A 25,228-nucleotide genomic window follows, 5' to 3' on the forward strand; every position below is an offset into this window, starting at 1 on the left:
CCTAATGGAGGAGTAGATTACATCTATCATCCTAATGGAGGTGTAGATTACATCTATCATCCTAATGGAGGTGTAGATTACATCTATCATCCTAATGGAGGTGTAGATTACATCTATCATCCTAATGGAGGAGTAGATTACATCTATCATCCTAATGGAGGAGTAGATTACATCTATCATCCTAATGGAGGTGTAGATTACATCTATCATCCTAATGGAGGTGTAGATTACATCTATCATCCTAATGGAGGTGTAGATTACATCTATCATCCTAATGGAGGAGTAGATTACATCTATCATCCTAATGGAGGAGTAGATTACATCTATCATCCTAATGGAGGTGTAGATTACATCTATCATCCTAATGGAGGTGTAGATTACATCTATCATCCTAATGGAGGAGTAGATTACATCTATCATCCTAATGGAGGATTAGATTACATCTATCATCCTAACGGAGGTGTAGATTACATCTATCATCCTAATGGAGGAGTAGATTACATCTATCATCCTAATGGAGGATTAGATTACATCTATCATCCTAATGGAGGAGTAGATTACATCTATCATCCTAATGGAGGTGTAGATTACATCTATCATCCTAATGGAGGTGTAGATTACATCTATCATCCTAATGGAGGAGTAGATTACATCTATCATCCTAATGGAGGTGTAGATTACATCTATCATCCTAATGGAGGAGTAGATTACATCTATCATCCTAATGGAGGAGTAGATTACATCTATCATCCTAATGGAGGTGTAGATTACATCTATCATCCTAATGGAGGAGTAGATTACATCTATCATCCTAATGGAGGATTAGATTACATCTATCATCCTAACGGAGGTGTAGATTACATCTATCATCCTAATGGAGGAGTAGATTACATCTATCATCCTAATGGAGGATTAGATTACATCTATCATCCTAATGGAGGAGTAGATTACATCTATCATCCTAATGGAGGTGTAGATTACATCTATCATCCTAATGGAGGAGTAGATTACATCTATCATCCTAATGGAGGAGTAGATTACATCTATCATCCTAACGGAGGAGTAGATTACATCTATCATCCTAATGGAGGTGTAGATTACATCTATCATCTATCATCCTAATGGAGGTGTAGATTACATCTATCATCCTAATGGAGGAGTAGATTACATCTATCATCCTAATGGAGGAGTAGATTACATCTATCATCCTAATGGAGGTGTAGATTACATCTATCATCCTAATGGAGGAGTAGATTACATCTATCATCCTAATGGAGGAGTAGATTACATCTATCATCCTAATGGAGGTGTAGATTACATCTATCATCCTAATGGAGGAGTAGATTACATCTATCATCCTAATGGAGGTGTAGATTACATCTATCATCCTAATGGAGGTGTAGATTACATCTATCATCCTAATGGAGCTGTAGATTACATCTATCATCCTAATGGAGGTGTAGATTACATCTATCATCCTAATGGAGGAGTAGATTACATCTATCATCCTAATGGAGGAGTAGATTACATCTATCATCCTAATGGAGGTGTAGATTACATCTATCATCCTAATGGAGGAGTAGATTACATCTATCATCCTAATGGAGGAGTAGATTACATCTATCATCCCAATGGAGGAGTAGATTACATCTATCATCCTAATGGAGGAGTAGATTACATCTATCATCCTAATGGAGGAGTAGATTACATCTATCATCCTAATGGAGGTGTAGATTACATCTATCATCCTAATGGAGGAGTAGATTACATCTATCATCCTAATGGAGGTGTAGATTACATCTATCATCTATCATCCTAATGGAGGAGTAGATTACATCTATCATCCTAATGGAGGAGTAGATTACATCTATCATCTATCATCCTAATGGAGGAGTAGATTACATCTATCATCCTAATGGAGGAGTAGATTACATCTATCATCCTAATGGAGGAGTAGATTACATCTATCATCCTAATGGAGGAGTAGATTACATCTATCATCTATCATCCTAATGGAGGTGTAGATTACATCTATCATCCTAATGGAGGAGTAGATTACATCTATCATCCTAATGGAGGTGTAGATTACATCTATCATCCTAATGGAGGAGTAGATTACATCTATCATCCTAATGGAGGTGTAGATTACATCTATCATCCTAATGGAGGAGTAGATTACATCTATCATCCTAATGGAGGTGTAGATTACATCTATCATCCTAATGGAGGAGTAGATTACATCTGTCATCCTAATGGAGGTGTAGATTACATCTATCATCCTAATGGAGGAGTAGATTACATCTGTCATCCTAATGGAGGTGTAGATTACATCTATCATCCTAATGGAGGAGTAGATTACATCTATCATCCTAATGGAGGTGTAGATTACATCTATCATCCTAATGGAGGAGTAGATTACATCTATCATCCTAATGGAGGTGTAGATTACATCTATCATCCTAATGGAGGTGTAGATTACATCTATCATCCTAATGGAGGAGTAGATTACATCTATCATCCTAATGGAGGAGTAGATTACATCTATCATCCTAATGGAGGAGTAGATTACATCTATCATCCTAATGGAGGTGTAGATTACATCTATCATCCTAATGGAGGAGTAGATTACATCTATCATCCTAATGGAGGAGTAGATTACATCTATCATCCTAATGGAGGTGTAGATTACATCTATCATCCTAATGGAGGAGTAGATTACATCTATCATCCTAATGGAGGTGTAGATTACATCTATCATCCTAATGGAGGAGTAGATTACATCTATCATCCTAATGGAGGAGTAGATTACATCTATCATCCTAATGGAGGAGTAGATTACATCTATCATCCTAATGGAGGAGTAGATTACATCTATCATCCTAATGGAGGTGTAGATTACATCTATCATCCTAATGGAGGAGTAGATTACATCTATCATCCTAATGGAGGAGTAGATTACATCTATCATCCTAATGGAGGAGTAGATTACATCTATCATCCTAATGGAGGTGTAGATTACATCTATCATCCTAATGGAGGTGTAGATTACATCTATCATCCTAATGGAGGTGTAGATTACATCTATCATCCTAATGGAGGAGTAGATTACATCTATCATCCTAATGGAGGTGTAGATTACATCTATCATCTATCATCCTAATGGAGGAGTAGATTACATCTATCATCTATCATCCTAATGGAGGAGTAGATTACATCTATCATCCTAATGGAGGTGTAGATTACATCTATCATCCTAATGGAGGAGTAGATTACATCTATCATCCTAATGGAGGAGTAGATTACATCTATCATCCTAATGGAGGTGTAGATTACATCTATCATCCTAATGGAGGTGTAGATTACATCTATCATCCTAATGGAGGTGTAGATTACATCTATCATCCTAATGGAGGAGTAGATTACATCTATCATCCTAATGGAGGTGTAGATTACATCTATCATCCTAATGGAGGTGTAGATTACATCTATCATCCTAATGGAGGTGTAGATTACATCTATCATCCTAATGGAGGTGTAGATTACATCTATCATCCTAATGGAGGAGTAGATTACATCTATCATCCTAATGGAGGAGTAGATTACATCTATCATCCTAATGGAGGAGTAGATTACATCTATCATCCTAATGGAGGAGTAGATTACATCTATCATCCTAATGGAGGAGTAGATTACATCTGTCATCCTAATGGAGGAGTAGATTACATCTGTCATCCTAATGGAGGTGTAGATTACATCTGTCATCCTAATGGAGGAGTAGATTACATCTATCATCCTAATGGAGGTGTAGATTACATCTATCATCTATCATCCTAATGGAGGAGTAGATTACATCTATCATCCTAATGGAGGTGTAGATTACATCTATCATCCTAATGGAGGTGTAGATTACATCTATCATCCTAATGGAGGTGTAGATTACATTCTTGTGTTCCATTTTATAAACATGGCTGCATGGGATTTCTGTTACTGCAATTCCGTGCAGCCAATGGCAATGTCCGCTTTAGGTATAACGCCAGGAGCTGCTTGTGGATTCGACAGCTCTAACGCAGTTCCACCCCCGACACCGTCAGAATGTCGGATAAAGCTGATCTGATTGAATAGAGCCCTTAGTGGAATCATGGGCTTGAGCTGATGGGGTTCCTTGTTTTGCAAATGTAGAGATGTAAGAGGAAAAAAATGACAAGGGAAATCAAAGCAGAAAATACATTTATTGAGTTCTGACAGACCCAACTGCAACAGCCCCATGTATCAAAAACAATCTGTTTCAAACAGTCAATAGAAAGTTATCCATAGAATCTGCTCTCTGTACATAAAGGCATATGTTTGTCATGTATCTGTCAATCCTAAATATCTTTCAGAAAATTTAAAGAAAAAAAACAAACAAACTGTCCGGCAGTGACTTTATACAACATGGCCAGCATGATATTCATAATAAACCTCTCCCCATAACATTACTAATGTCCATCCCAAACAGAACCTCTCCCCATAACATTACTAATGTCCATCCCAAATGGAACCTCTCCCCATAACATTACTAATGTCCATCCCAAATGGAACCTCTCCCCATAACATTACTAATGTCCATCCCAAATGGAACCTCTCCCCATAACATTACTAATGTCCATCCCAAATGGAACCTCTCCCCATAACATTACTAATGTCCATCCCACATGGAACCTCTCCCCATAACATTACTAATGTCCATCCCAAATGGAACCTCTCCCCATAACATTACTAATGTCCATCCCAAATGGAACCTCTCCCCATAACATTACTAATGTCCATCCCAAATGGAACCTCTCCCCATAACATTACTAATGTCCATCCCAAATGGAACCTCTCCCCATAACATTACTAATGTCCATCCCACATGGGACCTCTCCCCATAACATTACTAATGTCCATCCCAAATGGAACCTCTCCCCATAACATTACTAATGTCCATCCCAAATGGAACCTCTCCCCATAACATTACTAATGTCCATCCCAAATGGAACCTCTCCCCATAACATTACTAATGTCCATCCCAAATGGAACCTCTCCCCATAACATTACTAATGTCCATCCCAAATGGAACCTCTCCCCATAACATTACTAATATCCATCCCAAATGGAGTCTCTCCCCATAACATTACTAATGTCCATCCCAAATGGAACCTCTCCCCATAACATTACTAATGTCCATCCCACATGGAACCTCTCCCCATAACATTACTAATGTCCATCCCACATGGAACCTCTCCCCATAACATTACTAATGTCCATCCCAAATGGAACCTCTCCCCATAACATTACTAATGTCCATCCCAAATGGAACCTCTTCCCATAACATTACTAATGTCCATCCCAAATGAAACCTCTCCCCATAACATTACTAATGTCCATCCCACATGGAACCTCTCCCCATAACATTACTAATGTCCATCCCAAATGGAACCTTATTCCTTTTGTTATGTACTACTTTTGACCAGGATCCATAGGACTGCCACAGGGCTCGACCTAGGACTGCCACAGGGCTCGACCTAGGACTGCCACAGGGCTCGACCTAGGACTGCCACAGGGCTCGACCTAGGACTGCCACAGGGCTCGACCTAGGACTGCCACAGGGCTCGACCTAGGACTGCCACAGGGCTCGACCTAGGACTGCCACAGGGCTCGACCTAGGACTGCCACAGGGCTCGACCTAGGACTGCCACAGGGCTCGACCTAGGACTGCCACAGGGCTCGACCTAGGACTGCCACAGGGCTCGACCTAGGACTGCCACAGGGCTCGACCTAGGACTGCCACAGGGCTCGACCTAGGACTGCCACAGGGCTCGACCTAGGACTGCCACAGGGCTCGACCTAGGACTGCCACAGGGCTCGACCTAGGACTGCCACAGGGCTCGACCTAGGACTGCCACAGGGCTCTGGTTAAAAAATAGTCATTATATAGACAATAGAGTGTCACGGGGAAAACACTGTTAGGTTTGAGTCCAGCTCCAAAGACAAAACAACGAGCTCAATCAATAGACACGTGACGTCTTGTAGAAAAACACTAGTGCTTGGTTCCTGACCAGCCCCAGCCAATAGGAGGAGAGGTCAGCCGAGAGGCGGATACTATGCAATGTGTTCTGACTGCAATACAGGTAGAACTGTGTCTCTGTCCATAACTCAATTACTAACTTCATTTTTTTTTTTTTACCATAAGCAACACAAACTTAAAAAGCAACAAAGACATGAATGGTGCTTTAAAACAGGATATAGGCTATGTGTTGTATAGCCTAATCGCTGACCATCGGGGTCCCGTGTGACACAGGCGGTAGAGCATGGCGGTTGCAACACCAGGGTTGTGGGTTCGATTCCCGCAGTGGGACCAGTATGAAGAGAAAAAAAAGTACGAAAATGTATGCACTAAGTCTGGATAAGAGCGTCTGCTAAATGACTCTCAATGTAAAACATTTCAATGAAACAAACTGAATTTTGAATAAGTCAAGCGCCCTCTGCTGTTTGAGACTGGTGTTGCCACACACCTACAACGTTTATTATTTAAAAATAAAAAAGAAATCTGGCATGCAAAAACATCTTAATATCCGAGTTTTGAATGTGACAGCATCTTATCAGTAGACTGGTATGCAGAGTACTCGCCAGACAGACTAAAAGTTGTAACATATTATGTGTTACGTAAGTAATGAATAGGAAAACAAAACGTTTTATTTCATGAACATGAAGCACCAACAGACTGTTTATCTGTTTATTTAACTCTGTTTGGAGAATGTGAGAGTGTCAATAGCGGCACAATCTCAGAGCAGGAACCCAGAGACCGAGGAGAGAGGGAGGGAGGGGGAGAAAGAGAGAGAGGTATAAATAGAGGGAGGGAGGGGGAGAAAGGGAGAGAGAGAGAGGTAGAAAGAGGGAGGGAGGAGAGAGATTATTAGAAAAAGTCCAGAAAGAGCGAGATGGATGAGAGGTGAAAGAGGAGCCCCTAGTCTGATTGTGGCTGAGGTTTTAGGGGCGAGGAAACTGAAGGGAGGAGGAATGTGAGGATGAGGTGAGTCTCAGGAGGTACTGCATCGTCTCCTCTGCTCTGCTGCTAGGGGTTCCAGGAGCTCTGAACGTAGCCGGGCTTTAAGCAGACTGCAGACAGGAACCAGAGAAGAAAGAGAGAAGAAGAAAGTAAGGACTCACTTTAGGAGAGTAGGAAACAGGAAACAGAGAAATAAACCAGTAGAAAGTCAAAGGTTGAGAGAAGAGAGTTACAAAATAGAGAAACAGCCATTTGGAAACACAGTATTGAAGAAGAAAATGAAGGATGGCCATTTCAGTGCAGTGTGGCCATTTCAGTGCCGTGTGGCCATTTCAGTGCCGTGTGGCCATTTCAGTGCCGTGTGGCCATTTCAGTGCCGTGTGGCCATTTCAGTGCAGTGTGGCCATTTCAGTGCAGTGTGGCCATTTCAGTGCAGTGTGGCCATTTCAGTGCAGTGTGGCCATTTCAGTGCAGTGTGGCCATTTCAGTGCAGTGTGGCCATTTCAGTGCCGTGTGTGGTAACATTAACTTCCAGAAGAGGGCACTATTAAACAGCAATAGTATCATAAATCGGGAGACTCTGGACTTGACTGTCCATAGAGTAAAATCAAAATCAAAACACACCTTCTGGCAGGATTTTTTATTTGATAATGCTGTGAAGAACACTACTGGGGTTAGGACTAATGGAGGTGAAAGGTCATGGAGAAGAGAGTGAAGCAACAGGATCAGAATAAAGCGCAGTGTGCAGAGATGAGGCATGAGAATCTGAACACAGTCCAGTCAACTATGCTACAAACTACAGGTTTTCAGTCTAGAGTAAATACAGCTGTTCTTGACCAGTTTGTTGAGTTTGAAGATGTTCCCCAAAACATCAATAGTGTAAAGTATAGTGTAGGCTAAATACTGTTCTGTTCTTATGAAATTAACCAGTGACGGCATTGCAGCATATAAAACCACTGGGCCCTGCCCTCCAGTGTGTCATACATGCTGCACTGCCACAACCAGCCACACTGTGGATGGGGGCGCCATAGTGCAGGATGACAGCACCTAAACTAACAGTAAACCTAAAATGGGCTACGCCTAAAACTGGCTTTTCAAACCAGGATTTTTTTTTTTAAAGCGAATGTAAGTCTGACAGTTTTCTAAATGAGAAACGATAACAAAAGCAGTAATTATCATAGGGCGTCAAGGAAAGCAGCACACTATTTAAAACTATAATTTACAAATAACCGCCTTTTTCTCCCCAGCCCTTAAACTGAATGGGCGAGGACTGAGGGCAGGGGCGGACTGGCCATCTGGCATTTCAGGCAACTGCTAGATGTGCTAGTTCATTTTTAGCCCAGTGGGCCAGTCTAACTTGTTGTTTTTTTTGCGCAAAATGATCATTATCTGGTTAATAAATGGGGCCGGTGTGGGGGCCTTGAGGTGAAAAAAATTGTTCCGGCGTGTTAGAAATGCCAGGGCAGATTTCTGGTCCCAGTCCGCCCCTCAATGAGGGCGAGGGAGTGCAGCATTTGTGTATGAGAGTGTATGAAAACACTCAAGCCAATTACTGGGACTGACTGGATAAGGGATTTGGAAACGGCTGTTGTTGTGCAAACCTGGCAGAGCACCTAAAGGCGTTTCCATCAGTCTATTCAGGCTTGTAAAACAGAGCACAGGTTCTGTTGCTCAGGCTTGTAAAACAGAGCGTAGGTTCTGATGCCCAGGCTTGTAAAACAGAGCGTAGGTTCTGATGCCCAGGCTTGTAAAACAGAGCGTAGGTTCTGATGCCCAGGCTTGTAAAACAGAGCGTAGGTTCTGATGTTCAGGCTTGTAAAACAGAGCGTAGGTTCTGATGCCCAGGCTTGTAAAACAGAGCGTAGGTTCTGATGCCCAGGCTTGTAAAACAGAGCGTAGGTTCTGATGCCCAGGCTTGTAAAACAGAGCGTAGGTTCTGATGCCCAGGCTTGGGGTAACATCTCATCAGAGACGAAACCCAGCTCTATATCACACAACCCTCTGAGAAGCAAATGCAACTTGTAGACATGTTCTGATAAAATATAGTGAGTGACCAAAAAGCAAAAATGTTCACCTGTCAAAACAGCCATCGTCTTAAGCCTTATCCAAATAGTCATCACGCTGATGTGTTCACTCAGCTCAAACATCATTACTGCAGTACTCAATGTTACACAACCCTACATCTCAGTAACAGGCTATGTATTCCACCAAAACAAGCTATCACGCTCAAATCAGGGTGGTGTTGAATCCAAAACAAAAAGTAAAACTAACATTTCACAACTTCGAGTGCTTTCCCTTGAATAAGCTTCATATGCTGCAGTACACAGTCTTTCTTTTAATTCATAGGCAAACTAGTCAATCAAGTTCGAATGTCAACCGTAGAGCACATGCAGAAGGTTAAGAGACAAAACAAGGAACCAGAGGTTAAGCTGAGGGGGGGGCGGGACCTTGTTTCCAGCTTAGTGGTGTTCACACTAGTGTTGTAAGCCTTGTGGAGTCTAGCTCAGTGGTTTCAGTAATACTTTATCTAATAGATCGGTCCGACAGAGGGTAGTACAGTAATCCTTTATCTAATGGACCGGTCCGACAGAGGGTAGTACAGTAATCCTTTATCTAATGGACCGGTCCGACAGAGGGTAGTACAGTAATCCTTTATCTAATGGACCGGTCTTACAGAGGGTAGTACAGTAATCCTTTATCTAATGGACCGGTCCGACAGAGGGTAGTACAGTAATCCTTTATCTAATAGACCGGTCCGACAGAGGGTAGTACAGTAATCCTTTATCTAATGGACCGGTCCGACAGAGGGTAGTACAGTAATCCTTTATCTAATGGACCGGTCCGACAGAGGGTAGTACAGTAATCCTTTCTCTAATGGACCGGTCCGACAGAGGGTAGTACAGTAATCCTTTATCTAATGGACCGGTCCGACAGAGGGTAGTACAGTAATCCTTTATCTAATGGACCGGTCCGACAGAGGGTAGTACAGTAATCCTTTCTCTAATGGACCGGTCCGACAGAGGGTAGTACAGTAATCCTTTATCTAATGGACCGGTCCGACAGAGGGTAGTACAGTAATCCTTTATCTAATGGACCGGTCCGACAGAGGGTAGTACAGTAATCCTTTATCTAATGGACCGGTCCGACAGAGGGTAGTACAGTAATCCTTTATCTAATGGACCGGTCCGACAGAGGGTAGTACAGTAATCCTTTATCTAATGGACCGGTCCGACAGAGGGTAGTACAGTAATCCTTTCTCTAATGGACCGGTCCGACAGAGGGTAGTACAGTAATCCTTTATCTAATGGACCGGTCCGACAGAGGGTAGTACAGTAATCCTTTATCTAATGGACCGGTCCGACAGAGGGTAGTACAGTAATCCTTTCTCTAATGGACCGGTCCGACAGAGGGTAGTACAGTAATCCTTTATCTAATGGACCGGTCCGACAGAGGGTAGTACAGTAATCCTTTATCTAATGGACCGGTCCGACAGAGGGTAGTACAGTAATCCTTTATCTAATGGACCGGTCCGACAGAGGGTAGTACAGTAATCCTTTATCTAATGGACCGGTCCGACAGAGGGTAGTACAGTAATCCTTTATCTAATGGACCGGTCCGACAGAGGGTAGTACAGTAATCCTTTATCTAATGGACCGGTCCGACAGAGGGTAGTACAGTAATCCTTTATCTAATGGACCGGTCCGACAGAGGGTAGTACAGTAATCCTTTATCTAATGGACCGGTCCGACAGAGGGTAGTACAGTAATCCTTTATCTAATGGACCGGTCCGACAGAGGGTAGTACAGTAATCCTTTATCTAATGGACCGGTCCGACAGAGGGTAGTACAGTAATCCTTTCTCTAATGGACCGGTCCGACAGAGGGTAGTACAGTAATCCTTTCTCTAATGGACCGGTCCGACAGAGGGTAGTACAGTAATCCTTTCTCTAATGGACCGGTCCGACAGAGGGTAGTATAGTAATCCTTTATCTAATGGACCGGTCCAACAGAGGGTAGTACAGTAATCCTTTATCTAATGGACCGGTCCGACAGAGGGTAGTACAGTAATCCTTTCTCTAATGGACCGGTCCGACAGAGGGTAGTACAGTAATCCTTTCTCTAATGGACCGGTCCGACAGAGGGTAGTACAGTAATCCTTTCTCTAATGGACCGGTCCGACAGAGGGTAGTATAGTAATCCTTTATCTAATGGACCGGTCCAACAGAGGGTAGTACAGTAATCCTTTATCTAATGGACCGGTCCGACAGAGGGTAGTACTCACTGTTTCTGCAGGAGGTTCTGCTGCTGCTGCCTGTACGACTCGACAGTGTGCTGAGGCAGAAACTGCATGAGTTCCAGTGACTCTTTGATTTTGACCAAAATCTCATAGATTTCACGGCCTTTAATCTACAGAGACAGAGAGAGAGAGAGAGAGAGCGAGAGGGGTTGGTCAGCAGCTGGGACAATCCACACGATTAATTTAATGCAGACATACAGAGATGTATATTATATTGTTTGATAGAAAACATTCACTACATGACCAAAAGTATGTGGACACCTGATCGTTTAACATCTCATTAGAAAATCATGGGCATTAATATGGAGTTGGTCTCCCCCTCTTTGCTGCTGTAACAGCCTCCACTCTTCTGGGAAGTCTTTCCACTAGATGTTGGAACATTGCTGCAGGGACTTGCTTCCATTCAGCCACAAGAGCATTAGTGAGGTCGGGCACTGATGTTGGGCGATTAGGCCTGGCTCGCAGTCGGCGTTCCAAATCACCCCAATGGTGTTCGATGGGGTTGAGGTCAGGGCTCTGTGCCCAGACAGTCAAGTTCTTCCACACCGGTCTCAACAAACATTTCTGCATGGACCTCGCTTTGTGCACGGGGGCATTGTCATGTTGAAACAGGGAAAGGGCCTTCCCCAAACTGTTGCCACAAAGTTGGAAGCACAGAATCGTCTAGAATGTCATTGTATGCTGTAGCGTTGAAATGTCCCTTCACTGGAACTAAGGGGCCCAAACCATGAAAAACAGTCCCAGACTATTATTCTTCCTCCACCAAACTTTACAGTTGGCACTATGCATTGGGGCAGGTAGCGTTCTCCTGAAGCGTGATTCATCACTCCAGAGAATTGCGTTTCCACTGCTCCAGAATCCAATGGCAGCGAGCTTTACACCTCTCCAGCCGACGCATTGAGAAAGGTGATCTAAGGCTTGTGTGCGGCTGCTCGGCCATGGAAACCCATTTCATGATGCTCCCGACGAACAGTTATTGTGCTGACGTTGCTTTCAGAGGCAGTTTGGAACTTGGTAGTGAGTGTTGCAACCGAGGACAGACGATTTTTATGCGCTACGCGCTTCAGCACTTGGCGGTCCCGTTCTGTGATCTTGCGTGGCCTACCACTTTTTGGATGAGCCGTTGTTGCTCCTAGACGTTTCCACTTCACAGGAACAGCACTTATAGTTGACCGGGGCAGCTCTAGCAGGGCAGTAATTTGACAAACTGACTTGTTGGAAAGGTGGCATCCTATGACGGTGCCACAATGAAAGTCACTGAGCTCTTCAGTAAGGCCATTCTACTGCCAATGTTTGTCCATGGAGATTCCATGGTTGTGTTCTCGATTTTTATACACCTGTCAGCAACGAGTGTGGCTGAAATAGCCAAATCCACTAATTTGAAGGGGTGTCCACATACTTTTGTATATATTAACGTATATAACAAGGTTGCTTTTGCCAGTATGGACAGAGGACTTTTATTCTGAAGTTCGGGCTCTTATTTTGAAACACTCCCCTAATAAATGTTTTCATCTGGGTTCTATTTCTATCGAACAGACAGTATCAGAACTTCACAGGGTCAATCAATTCCATAGTTTATTGAACATCGTCATGGGGGGGGGGGTCAGCTAATTCTCTGGGGTAAATCCCAGCTGAATGACAAGAGTGTGGCCAGACTGTAGACACTTACGGGCAGACAGAACACTTCCTCATCTGTAGATCTTCTCTTCTTGATGGAGGACATCTGTATTCCATGAGAGACCTGGTGGAAGGCTGAGGAGGGGGACAGAGGCCTGGTAAGTACCTGGGTTGGTACACCTGGGATGACGCTAACTTTATCCTACGTATTAACCTCAGCAAGCATAGGATGGAAAACAAGCACAGAGCAGGAGGACACAGCACAGAGCAGGAGGAGACGACGCAGAGCAGGAGGGGACGACGCAGAGGAGGAGGAGGAGACAGCAGAGCGCAGGAGGAGACAGCAGAGCGCAGGAGGAGACACCACAGCCAAGGGGCTGGCAGCATGCAGAGTGTAGTATAATCAGAGTCAGTCCTCCAGCAGCTCCCAGCACTACTTACGGCGTTTCATACCCTCACTGGTCTTTGTTCCGTCAGTAACATGCTGCTTGCGGATGCTGTCCTCGTCCGCCTTGCGGTCCCGGCCAGGACACGCACAGATCCTGGCCTCGAAGCAACGACGTCCAAGCACCTGACCACTAGGTGGCGAGAGAGAGACGGACCAAGACTTTTTTACCATCTATGAGGAGGTGGGATCAGATACAAAATACCCAATATGGACATTTCCCCCTCCCCAATATTTTTTCTTTCTTTTCATAAATCCCGTTTGGAAGATTCCCACTCCTGATTCCGGGAATCCTCCAACTGTGGAAAGTGTCCAGAATATTGCAACCCTATAGTAGCCACTGACAACAAAAAACTAAATGTCTTACTCTCTGGCTTCCAGGGTGACGATGATGAGGATAGGGCGTCGGTTCATGCCTCCCACACAGCTGGAGTTACACATGAAGTTGTAGAGGATGGTGGTGAACTCTGTGCCCACCTGGAAGAGGACGAGAACAGCAGGTCAAATGAATGGAAACACCTCATAAACATAAATGATTTTAAAAGACTGAAGAAAATAAGTGTTCGGTGGTTGTAAACACACAGGTAGTACACATCTGACCATCTGAATATAAGCACTGCTTTTTATATATATATGACAGTGGTAGTTGAGTGTTTAGGCCAGAGCCGTTGAGGACACAGGTAGTAGTAGTACACACTATGGGCCCAGTAGGGGTGAGGGGCTGTTGAGGACACAGGTAGTAGTAGTACACACTATGGGCCCAGTAGGGGTGAGGGGCTGTTGAGGACACAGGTAGTAGTAGTACACACTATGGGCCCAGTAGGGGTGAGGGGCTGTTGAGGACACAGGTAGTAGTAGTACACACTATGGGCCCAGTAGGGGTGAGGGGCTGTTGAGGACACAGGTGGTAGTAGTACACACTATGGGCCCAGTAGGGGTGAGGGGCTGTTGAGGACACAGGTAGTAGTAGTACACACTATGGGCCCAGTAGGGGTGAGGGGCTGTTGAGGACACAGGTAGTAGTAGTACACACTATGGGCCCAGTAGGGGTGAGGGGCTGTTGAGGACACAGGTGGTAGTAGTACACACTATGGGCCCAGTAGGGGTGAGGGGCTGTTGAGGACACAGGTAGTAGTAGTACACACTATGGGCCCAGTAGGGGTGAGGGGCTGTTGAGGACACAGGTAGTAGTAGTACACACTATAGGCCCAGTAGGGGTGAGGGGCCGTTGAGGACACAGGTAGTAGTAGTACACACTATGGGCCCAGTAGGGGTGAGGGGCTGTTGAGGACACAGGTAGTAGTAGTACACACTATAGGCCCAGTAGGGGTGAGGGGCTGTTGAGGACACAGGTAGTAGTAGTACACACTATGGGCCCAGTAGGGGTGAGGGGCTGTTGAGGACACAGGTAGTAGTAGTACACACTATGGGCCCAGTAGGGGTGAGGGGCTGTTGAGGACACAGGTAGTAGTAGTACACACTATGGGCCCAGTAGGGGTGAGGGGCTGTTGAGGACACAGGTAGTAGTAGTACACACTATAGGCCCAGTAGGGGTGAGGGGCTGTTGAGGACACAGGCAGTAGTAGTACACACTATAGGCCCAGTAGGGGTGAGGGGCTGTTGAGGACACAGGTAGTAGTAGTACACACTATGGGCCCAGTAGGGGCTGTTGAGGACACAGGTAGTAGTAGTACACACTATGGGCCTAGTAGGGGTGAGGGGCTGTTGAGGACACAGGCAGTAGTAGTACACACTATGGGCCCAGTAGGGGTGAGGGGCCGTTGAGGACACAGGTAGTAGTAGTACACACTATGGGCCCAGTAGGGGTGAGGGGCCGGTGAGGACACAGGTAGTAGTAGTACACACTATGGGCCCAGTAGGGGTGAGGGGCCGTTGAGGACACAGGTAGTAGTAGTACACACTATGGGCCCAGTAGGGGTGAGGGGCTGTTGAGGACACAGGTAGTAGTAGTACACACTATGGGCCCAGTAGGGGCTGTTGAGGACACAGGTAGTAGTAGTACACACTATGGGCCCAGTAGGGGTGAGGGGCCGTTGAGGACACAGGTAGTAATAGTACACACTATGGGCCCAGTAGGGGTGAGGGGCCGTTGAGGACACAGGTAGTAGTAGTACACACTATGGGCCCAGTAGGGGTGAGGGGCTGTTGAGGACACAGGTAGTAGTAGTACACACTATGGGCCCAGTAGGGGTGAGGGGCCGTTGAGGACACAGGTAGTAGTAGTACACACTATGGGCCCAGTAGGGGTGAGGGGCTGTTGAGGACACAGGTAGTAGTAGTACACACTATGGGCCCAGTAGGGGTGAGGGGCCGTTGAGGACACAGGTAGTAGTAGTACACACTATGGGCCCAGTAGGGGTGAGGGGCTGTTGAGGACACAGGTAGTAGTAGTACACACTATGGGCCCAGTAGGGGTGAGGGGCTGTTGAGGACACAGGTAGTAGTAGTACACACTATGGGCCCAGTAGGGGTGAGGGGCTGTTGAGGACACAGGTAGTAGTAGTACACACTATGGGCCCAGTAGGGGTGAGGGGCCGTTGAGGACACAGGTAGTAGTAGTACACACTATGGGCCCAGTAGGGGTGAGGGGCTGTTGAGGACACAGGTAGTAGTAGTACACACTATGGGCCCAGTAGGGGTGAGGGGCTGTTGAGGACACAGGTAGTAGTAGTACACACTATGGGCCCAGTAGGGGCTGTTGAGGACACAGGTAGTAGTAGTACACACTATGGGCCCAGTAGGGGTGAGGGGCTGTTGAGGACACAGTTAGTAGTAGTACACACTATGGGCCCAGTAGGGGCTGTTGAGGACACAGGTAGTAGTAGTACACACTATGGGCCCAGTAGGGGTGAGGGGCCGTTGAGGACACAGGTAGTAGTAGTACACACTATGGGCCCAGTAGGGGTGAGGGGCTGTTGAGGACACAGGTAGTAGTAGTACACACTATAGGCCCAGTAGGGTGAGGGGCTGTTGAAGACACAGGTAGTAGTAGTACACACTATAGGCCCAGTAGGGGTGAGGGGCTGTTGAGGACACAGGTAGTAGTAGTACACACTATGGGCCCAGTAGGGGTGAGGGGCCGTTGAGGACACAGGTAGTAGTAGTACACACTATGGGCCCAGTAGGGGCTGTTGAGAACACAGGTAGTAGTAGTACACACTATGGGCCCAGTAGGGGTGAGGGGCTGTTGAGGACACAGGTAGTAGTAGTACACACTATGGGCCCAGTAGGGGTGAGGGGCTGTTAAGGACACAGGTAGTAGTAGTACACACTATAGGCCCAGTAGGGGTGAGGGGCTGTTGAGGACACAGGTAGTAGTAGTACACACTATAGGCCCAGTAGGGGTGAGGGGCTGTTGAGGACACAGGTAGTAGTAGTACACACTATGGGCCCAGTAGGGGTGAGGGGCTGTTGAGGACACAGGTAGTAGTAGTACACACTATAGGCCCAGTAGGGGTGAGGGGCTGTTGAGGACACAGGTAGTAGTAGTACACACTATAGGCCCAGTAGGGGTGAGGGGCTGTTGAGGACACAGGTAGTAGTAGTACACACTATAGGCCCAGTAGGGGTGAGGGGCTGTTGAGGACACAGGTAGTAGTAGTACACACTATGGGCCCAGTAGGGGTGAGGGGCTGTTGAGGACACAGGCAGTAGTAGTACACACTATGGGCCCAGTAGGGGTGAGGGGCTGTTGAGGACACAGGTAGTAGTAGTACACACTATGGGCCCAGTAGGGGCTGTTGAGGACACAGGTAGTAGTAGTACACACTATAGGCCCAGTAGGGTTGAGGGGCTGTTGAGGACACAGGTAGTAGTAGTACACACTATGGGCCCAGTAGGGGTGAGGGGCTGTTGAGGACACAGGTAGTAGTAGTACACACTATGGGCCCAGTAGGGGTGAGGGGCTGTTGAGGACACAGGTAGTAGTAGTACACACTATGGGCCCAGTAGGGGTGAGGGGCTGTTGAGGACACAGGTAGTAGTAGTACACACTATGGGCCCAGTAGGGGTGAGGGGCCGTTGAGAACACCAGCTGCTGGGCTGACTGTCACTGACTGATTGGATGAGGGGGTATGGGGGGGGGGGGGGCTATGAGAGGGCCAGTACGTGAGGATAGCCAGATTTACAGAAGATCAGGGGCCCAGACTCTGCTGTGACCCCGTCTGAGACACGTAGGGTGTTGCAGACAGATAGACAGAGTGGTGGTTGTGATGACAGAGGGGACAGGGGAGAGACAAGGGGGACAGGGGTTGGAGACTGTCTGTCGCCAGGGCTGGGGGAGGGGACAGACTGGACAGGGCTGACTCTACACTGCCTGGGGGGGGGGGGGGCTTGGTGGTGATATGGGGGACAGGAGGGGACAGACTGGACAGGGCTGACTCTACACTGCCTGGGGGGGGGGGGTGGGGGGCTTGGTGGTGATATGGGGGACAGGAGGGGACAGACTGGACAGGGCTGACTCTACACTGCCTGGGGGGGGGGGGGGGGCTTGGTGGTGATATGGGGGACAGGAGGGGACAGACTGGACAGGGCTGACTCTACACTGCCTGGGGGGGGGGGGGGGGCTTGGTGGTGATATGGGGGACAGGAGGGGACAGACTGGACAGGGTTGACTCTACACTGCCCGGGGGGGGGGGGGGGGGTTAAGGAGGGCAGACCGGGGAGTACTGTAATTTACCTGGGGGGGTTGTAAGGAGGGGAGTACTGTAGTCTACCTGGGGGGCTTGTAAGGAGGGGAGTACTTTAGTCTACCTGAGAAGGGTTGTAAGGAGGGCAGACAGGGGAGTACTGTAGACTACCTGGGGTGCTTGTAAGGAGGGGAGTACTGTAGCCTACCTGGGGGGGGGTTGTAAGGAGGGGAGTACTGTAGTCTACCTGGGGGGGGTTGTAAGGAGGGGAGTACTGTAGCCTACCTGGGGGGCTTGTAAGGAGGGGAGTACTGTAGCCTACCTGGGGGGGCTCGTAGGGGACCAGCACACTCTGACGGCCCGTGATGGAGTCCTCCAGATACTGAGAGTGGCTGTTACCCTCCACTCGGATCAGGTGACTGGGAGGGGCTATCTGACCTACAAAACACAAAATACCATAAGCTTATCAAATAGCAAAATATGCTGCATGTTCAGATCAGAGAAGATAAATAAGTGATCGATGGTTCATCAAAGGTAGTTGAGTTAATAACATCATGATACAGGAAGCATCTGAGGTAAAGGTTAGTTAATAACGTCATGATACAGGAAGCATCTGAGGTAAAGGTTAGTTAATAACGTCATGATACAGGAAGCATCAGAGGTAAAGGTTAGTTAATAACGTCATGATACAGGAAGCATCTGAGGTAAAGGTTAGTTAATAACATCATGATACAGGAAGCATCAGAGGTAAAGGTTAGTTAATAACGTCATGATACAGGAAGCATCAGAGGTAAAGGTTAGTTAATAACGTCATGATACAGGAAGCATCTGAGGGGTTAAGGTTAGTTAATAACGTCATGATACAGGAAGCATCTGAGGTAAAGGTTAGTTAATAACATCATGATACAGGAAGCATCTGAGGGTTAAAGGTTAGTTAATAACGTCATGATACAGGAAGCATCTGAGGTAAAGGTTAGTTAATAACATCATGATACAGGAAGCATCTGAGGGGTAAAGGTTAGTTAATAACGTCATGATACAGGAAGCATCTGAGGTAAAGGTTAGTTAATAACATCATGATACAGGAAGCATCTGAGGTAAAGGTTAGTTAATAACGTCATGATACAGGAAGCATCTGAGGTAAAGGTTAGTTAATAACGTCATGATACAGGAAGCATCTGAGGTAAAGGTTAGTTAATAACATCATGATACAGGAAGCATCTGAGGGGTAAAGGTTAGTTAATAACGTCATGATACAGGAAGCATCTGAGGTAAAGGTTAGTTAATAACATCATGATACAGGAAGCATCTGAGGTAAAGGTTAGTTAATAACGTCATGATACAGGAAGCATCTGAGGTAAAGGTTAGTTAATAACGTCATGATACAGGAAGCATCTGAGGTAAAGGTTAGTTAATAACATCATGATACAGGAAGCATCTGAGGTAAAGGTTAGTTAATAACATCATGATACAGGAAGCATCTGAGGTAAAGGTTAGTTAATAACGTCATGATACAGGGAGCATCAGAGGTAAAGGTTAGTTAATAACGTCATGATACAGGAAGCATCAGAGGTAAAGGTTAGTTAATAACGTCATGGTACAGGAAGCATCTGAGGGGTAAAGGTTAGTTAATAACGTCATGATACAGGAAGCATCAGAGGTAAAGGTTAGTTAATAACGTCATGATACAGGAAGCATCTGAGGTAAAGGTTAGTTAATAACGTCATGATACAGGGAGCATCAGAGGTAAAGGTTAGTTAATAACGTCATGATACAGGAAGCATCAGAGGTAAAGGTTAGTTAATAACGTCATGGTACAGGAAGCATCTGAGGGGTAAAGGTTAGTTAATAACGTCATGATACAGGAAGCATCAGAGGTAAAGGTTAGTTAATAACGTCATGATACAGGAAGCATCAGAGGTAAAGGTTAGTTAATAACGTCATGATACAGGAAGCATCTGAGGTAAAGGTTAGTTAATAACGTCATGGTACAGGAAGCATCTGAGGTAAAGGTTAGTTAATAAAGTCATGATACAGGAAGCATCTGAGGTAAAGGTTAGTTAATAACATCATGATACAGGGAGCATCAGAGGTAAAGGTTAGTTAATAACGTCATGATACAGGAAGCATCTGAGGTAAAGGTTAGTTAATAACATCATGATACAGGAAGCATCAGAGGGGTAAAGGTTAGTTAATAACGTCATGATACAGGAAGCATCTGAGGTAAAGGTTAGTTAATAACATCATGATACAGGAAGCATCTGAGGTAAAGGTTAGTTAATAACATCATGATACAGGAAGCATCTGAGGTAAAGGTTAGTTAATAACATCATGATACAGGAAGCATCTGAGGTAAAGGTTAGTTAATAACGTCATGATACAGGAAGCATCTGAGGTAAAGGTTAGTTAATAACGTCATGGTACAGGAAGCATCTGAGGTAAAGGTTAGTTAATAACGTCATGGTACAGGAAGCATCTGAGGTAAAGGTTAGTTAATAACGTCATGATACAGGAAGCATCTGAGAGGGGTAACAAACCTTGATGCAGGCCTGTGATCCAAACCATTGGTAACTAAATGCTCACTGCAAGGAGCATGTCCTGAGAGATCAGTTAACTAACGGTCGCTGAACTCAAAACAGCAAAAATATGTTGCATCTTCATATGTGACTCAACACCTATACGTGGGCTTAAAATGTCCAGAATAAGATGTTCTGTATTTTTCAGTTTATAAAAGCATAATATGTTATCAATGGTGTTTTAGGAGCGTTTGAGAGACATAACTAACCGTCGTTGAACTCCCGGCTGAGCTCGTGGTTGGGGCAGCGTTTGACCACCTCGGTGACGTGCTCTGCCTTCTTGTAAACGGGCATGGCTCTGATGACGGCGCCCTGCGGGGGGTTGGTCAGCACCTTGATCTGGATGGGACACGTCTTGGCGATCTGACAGTACAGCTTCTTCAGCTCTGTAGAGTACTGGAGAGACAGAGAGGACAGGTCAGTACTGGAGAGACAGAGAGGACAGGTCAGTACTGGAGAGACAGAGAGGACAGGTCAGTACTGGAGAGACAGAGAGGACAGGTCAGTACTGGAGAGACAGAGAGGACAGGTCAGTACTGGAGAGAGAGAGGACAGGTCAGTACTGGGGAGAGAGAGGACAGGTCAGTACTGGAGAGACAGAGGACAGGTCAGTACTGGAGAGAGAGAGAGGACAGGTCAGTACTGGAGAGAGAGAGGACAGGTCAGTACTGGAGAGAGAGAGGACAGGTCAGTACTGGAGAGAGAGAGGACAGGTCAGTACTGGAGAGAGATAGTCGGGGCCGGGAGATAGTCGGGCCCAGCCGTCAAAACGAAGAACACAGTAAATACATGAATCCTCTGGAAATGAAATTCTGACCTTATAACCACATTTAATCAACACATTCTGACCTTCACAACAAACCACAATCTGTAGCACAGAGGGTTAGACAGGCCTGTGATTATGGCTCACATACACCTGAAACATGCTCTCTCACACACACTCATCAGACACACACACACTCACCCTTCATCAGACACACAAACACACACACTCTTCATCAGACACACACACACACACTCACCCTTCATCAGACACACACACACACACACACACTCACTCTTCATCAGACACACAAACACACACTCACTCTTCACCAGACACACAAACACACACACACTCACTCTTCATCAGACACACAAACACACACACACTCACTCTTCATCAGAGTGATGTGTGTGTCCGTGCGCGCTAGTGTGTGGGCAGGGTGACCATTTTGGTCGCATTAGCTCCTAGATATTTTGGGAGCACCAGTGCGACCAGAAATAAAAAATAAAAAAATCACCCAGGTAATGGTTGTAATGGTTGTAATAGTTGTCTCAGACTGCCCCGGAGGGAAAAATAACAGCAGATTTGTTCAATCCAAGGGCCTAAAGAATATGAAAAGAAAATGCATCAGTCATTTGTATTTCTTGCAACTTTCTGAAGACGAAAACGACATGGGATTAGCGTGTCTACCACATTGTTTAGCCAGTTAGCAAGTCATTTCTAAAAGGCTTTCCCAGAAAACTTTCCCAAATTAAATGTTAACCGCAAAGTAGGCTTACCTGATAGAAAATGATATATTATGATGATTTGTATCAAATCAGGTGCTATTGCCCAGTACAGAAACACCGCCAGTCAAAACACCAGTCTCTTGAGGTGTGCTATTGAAATTAGAACATCCAATTTCGTTGTTTTTCTATAATAAAATCAAAAAAGGTGTGATTTTTGAGAAAGAAAACAGGGGAAATCCCAAACCTGGCTGGTAGATTTGATCATCTTCTACCGGCCACAGTGGCTGGCGGAACAAAAGGTTTGTTTCTAGGCCCAGTTCATAAACCATGTTGTGGGTCGTTCCAAAACCAGTCATGTTACCTCAGCTAGTTAACCGCCTGGTAACTTTACCAGTACATCAGTCATGTTACCTCAGCTAGTTAACAGCCTGGTAACTTTACTAGTACATCTAAACACCAGTCATGTTACCTCAGCTAGTTAACAGCCTGGTAACTTTACTAGTACATCAGTCCTGTTACCTCAGCTAGTTAACCGCCTGGTAACTTTACTAGTACATCTAAACACCAGTCATGTTACCTCAGCTAGTTAACAACCTGGTAACTTTACCAGTACTTCAGTCCTGTTACCTCAGCTAGTTAACAACCTGGTAACTTTACCAGTACATCAGTCCTGTTACCTCAGCTAGTTAACAACCTGGTAACTTTACCAGTACATCAGTCCTGTTACCTCAGCTAGTTAACAACCTGGTAACTTTACTAGTACATCAGTCCTGTTACCTCAGCTAGTTAACAACCTGGTAACTTTACCAGTACATCAGTCCTGTTACCTCAGCTAGTTAACAACCTGGTAACTTTACTAGTACATCAGTCCTGTTACCTCAGCTAGTTAACAGCCTGGTAACTTTACCAGTACATCTAAACATCAGTCATGTTACCTCAGCTAGTTAACCGCCTGGTAACTTTACCAGTACATCTAAACACCAGTCCTGTTACCTCAGCTAGTTAACAGCCTGGTAACTTTACTAGTACATCAGTCATGTTACCTCAGCTAGTTAACAGCCTGGTAACTTTACCAGTACATCTAAACATCAGTCATGTTACCTCAGCTAGTTAACCGCCTGGTAACTTTACCAGTACATCTAAACACCAGTCCTGTTACCTCAGCTAGTTAACAGCCTGGTAACTTTACTAGTACATCTAAACACCAGTCATGTTACCTCAGCTAGTTAACCGCCTGGTAACTTTACTAGTACATCAGTCATGTTACCTCAGCTAGTTAACCGCCTGGTAACTTTACCAGTACATCAGTCATGTTACCTCAGCTAGTTAACCGCCTGGTAACTTTACCAGTACATCAGTCCTGTTACCTCAGCTAGTTAACAACCTGGTAACTTTACCAGTACATCAGTCATGTTACCTCAGCTAGTTAACAGCCTGGTAACTTTACTAGTACATCTAAACATTTGGGGGCACAGAAAGAAAGGAGAACGGATAACTTCTTTAGAAGATCAATGATTATAGCAATGAATGAATGATTGATCTCTTACATGTTATCATTCAAACTTGACACTCTTAAAGAGACAGTGTAGAATTTAAATGTAGTGCATCTCAATAAGAGTAGTGCTTTTAAAACAACGTAGAAACATTTGAACACAAATGACTTTGAAATAAAATAAAGAAATTCAAAAACAGGTTTTTTTGTATCAACATTTTAGCTTTGTATAATTAAACATGTTAATGCTGAGCCCTGACCATTTACTCCTGAGGTGCTGACTTGTTGCACCCTCGACAACTACTGTGATTATTATTATTTGACCCTGCTGGTCATTTATGAACATTTGAACATCTTGGCCATGTTCTGTTATAATCTTCACCCGGCACAGCCAGAAGAGGACTGGCCCACCCCTCATAGCCTGGTTCCTCTCTAGGTTTCTAACTAGGTTTTGGCCTTTCTAGGGAGTTTTTCCAAGCCACCGTGCTTCTACACCTGCATTGCTTGCTGTTTGGGGTTTTAGGCTGGGTTTCTGTACAGCACTTTGAGATATCAGCTGATGTAAGAAGGGCTATATAAATACATTTGATTTGTGTGTGTGTGTTCGATGGGACACACCTAGTGTCTCTTGGTAAGGTGGGCTCCGGAGCAGCAGCCAGGCTCTTCTGAGGAATGGTGCCATAAAATGGACCCCGTCCCTCCAGGGACAATTTAATTAGCCCTCCTTTAAAAATAAAAACTGTCCCTCCCTTAACGCTGGGCTTGGATATCATGTTTCATCTTCAAGACATGGGGACACGACACAGTGTTGCAATTTGATGGCCAAGACAGGCAGAGGTTCCTCACGGCATCGTATCGTCCGTGTCTCAATCCAACGACGACGCTCATCGAGCGTTTCGTCATGAATCTTCGATGAGTCTTCCTGACTCTTACTGTGGAGGTTAGAGGTGGTTTCCATAATAACATCCCTTTTTCACCACCACCACCACCACCTGGCTGACACAGCATCTGACTAATCAGAGTCACAGACCGCAGGAATGGAAGTTTCCTCACTGAAAGATTTGTCATTCACAATGCTATGGTGCTACCTAGCTAACGGGACACTGTGGTTTCCTGCCTAACTGCACAGTAAGAAAGAGAAAGACTATCAGAAAGAAAATATTCAGCTGATTCTGCCATTACCATACTTACTCAGATCCCTCATATTACTGTCTCTACCTTCTTGCCCTTTTGTGCTGTTGTCTGTGCCCAATAATGTTTGTACCATGTTTTGTGTTGCTGCCATGTTGTTGTCTTAGGTCTCTCTTTATGTAGTGTTATGGTGTCTCTCTTGTCGTGATGTGTGTTTTGTCCTATATTTTTATTTTTTAATCCCAGGCCCCCGTCCTCGTAGGAGGCCTTTTGTTAAGCCGTCATTGTAAATATGAATTTGTTCTTAACTGACTTGCCTCGTTAAATAAAAGGTTTTAAAAAATATATATATATTATTACGTCCCCAATGGCCCCCTATATAGTGCACTACTTTAGATCAGAGCTCTAAAGTAGTGCACTATATATAGGGAATGTGGGGGGCTATTTGGGATACGCCCAGTGTGTAAATCCCTCCAGTGAAGAGAACGTGATGGAAAAACC

General features: G+C 45.2%; 1 protein-coding gene across 4 annotated transcripts in view; it reads right to left on the reverse strand.

The window, feature by feature from the left end:
- Window positions 1-4,210: 4,210 nt before the first annotated feature.
- The window catches only part of tp63 (tumor protein p63), a 107,455-nt gene continuing 86,437 nt past the window's right edge, over window positions 4,211-25,228 (reverse strand). For 2 of the 4 annotated variants that reach the window (XM_071342272.1, XM_071342275.1), the window contains 7 exons: window positions 20,820-21,006; window positions 18,357-18,472; window positions 13,753-13,862; window positions 13,382-13,518; window positions 12,993-13,075; window positions 11,309-11,433; window positions 4,211-7,137 (listed from right to left, as the gene is read on the reverse strand). In XM_071342272.1, coding sequence (XP_071198373.1) covers window positions 7,059-7,137; window positions 11,309-11,433; window positions 12,993-13,075; window positions 13,382-13,518; window positions 13,753-13,862; window positions 18,357-18,472; window positions 20,820-21,006 — 837 coding nt within the window. In that variant the 3' untranslated portion in view covers window positions 4,211-7,058. Of the gene's footprint in view, window positions 7,138-11,304; window positions 11,434-12,992; window positions 13,076-13,381; window positions 13,519-13,752; window positions 13,863-18,356; window positions 18,473-20,819; window positions 21,007-25,228 lie in introns of those variants that run through there. The other 2 variants (XM_071342273.1, XM_071342274.1) reach the window with 2 other exon arrangements.

Source organism: Salvelinus alpinus, chromosome 15, assembly GCF_045679555.1.
Source record: "Salvelinus alpinus chromosome 15, SLU_Salpinus.1, whole genome shotgun sequence".
NCBI lineage: Eukaryota > Metazoa > Chordata > Actinopteri > Salmoniformes > Salmonidae > Salvelinus > Salvelinus alpinus.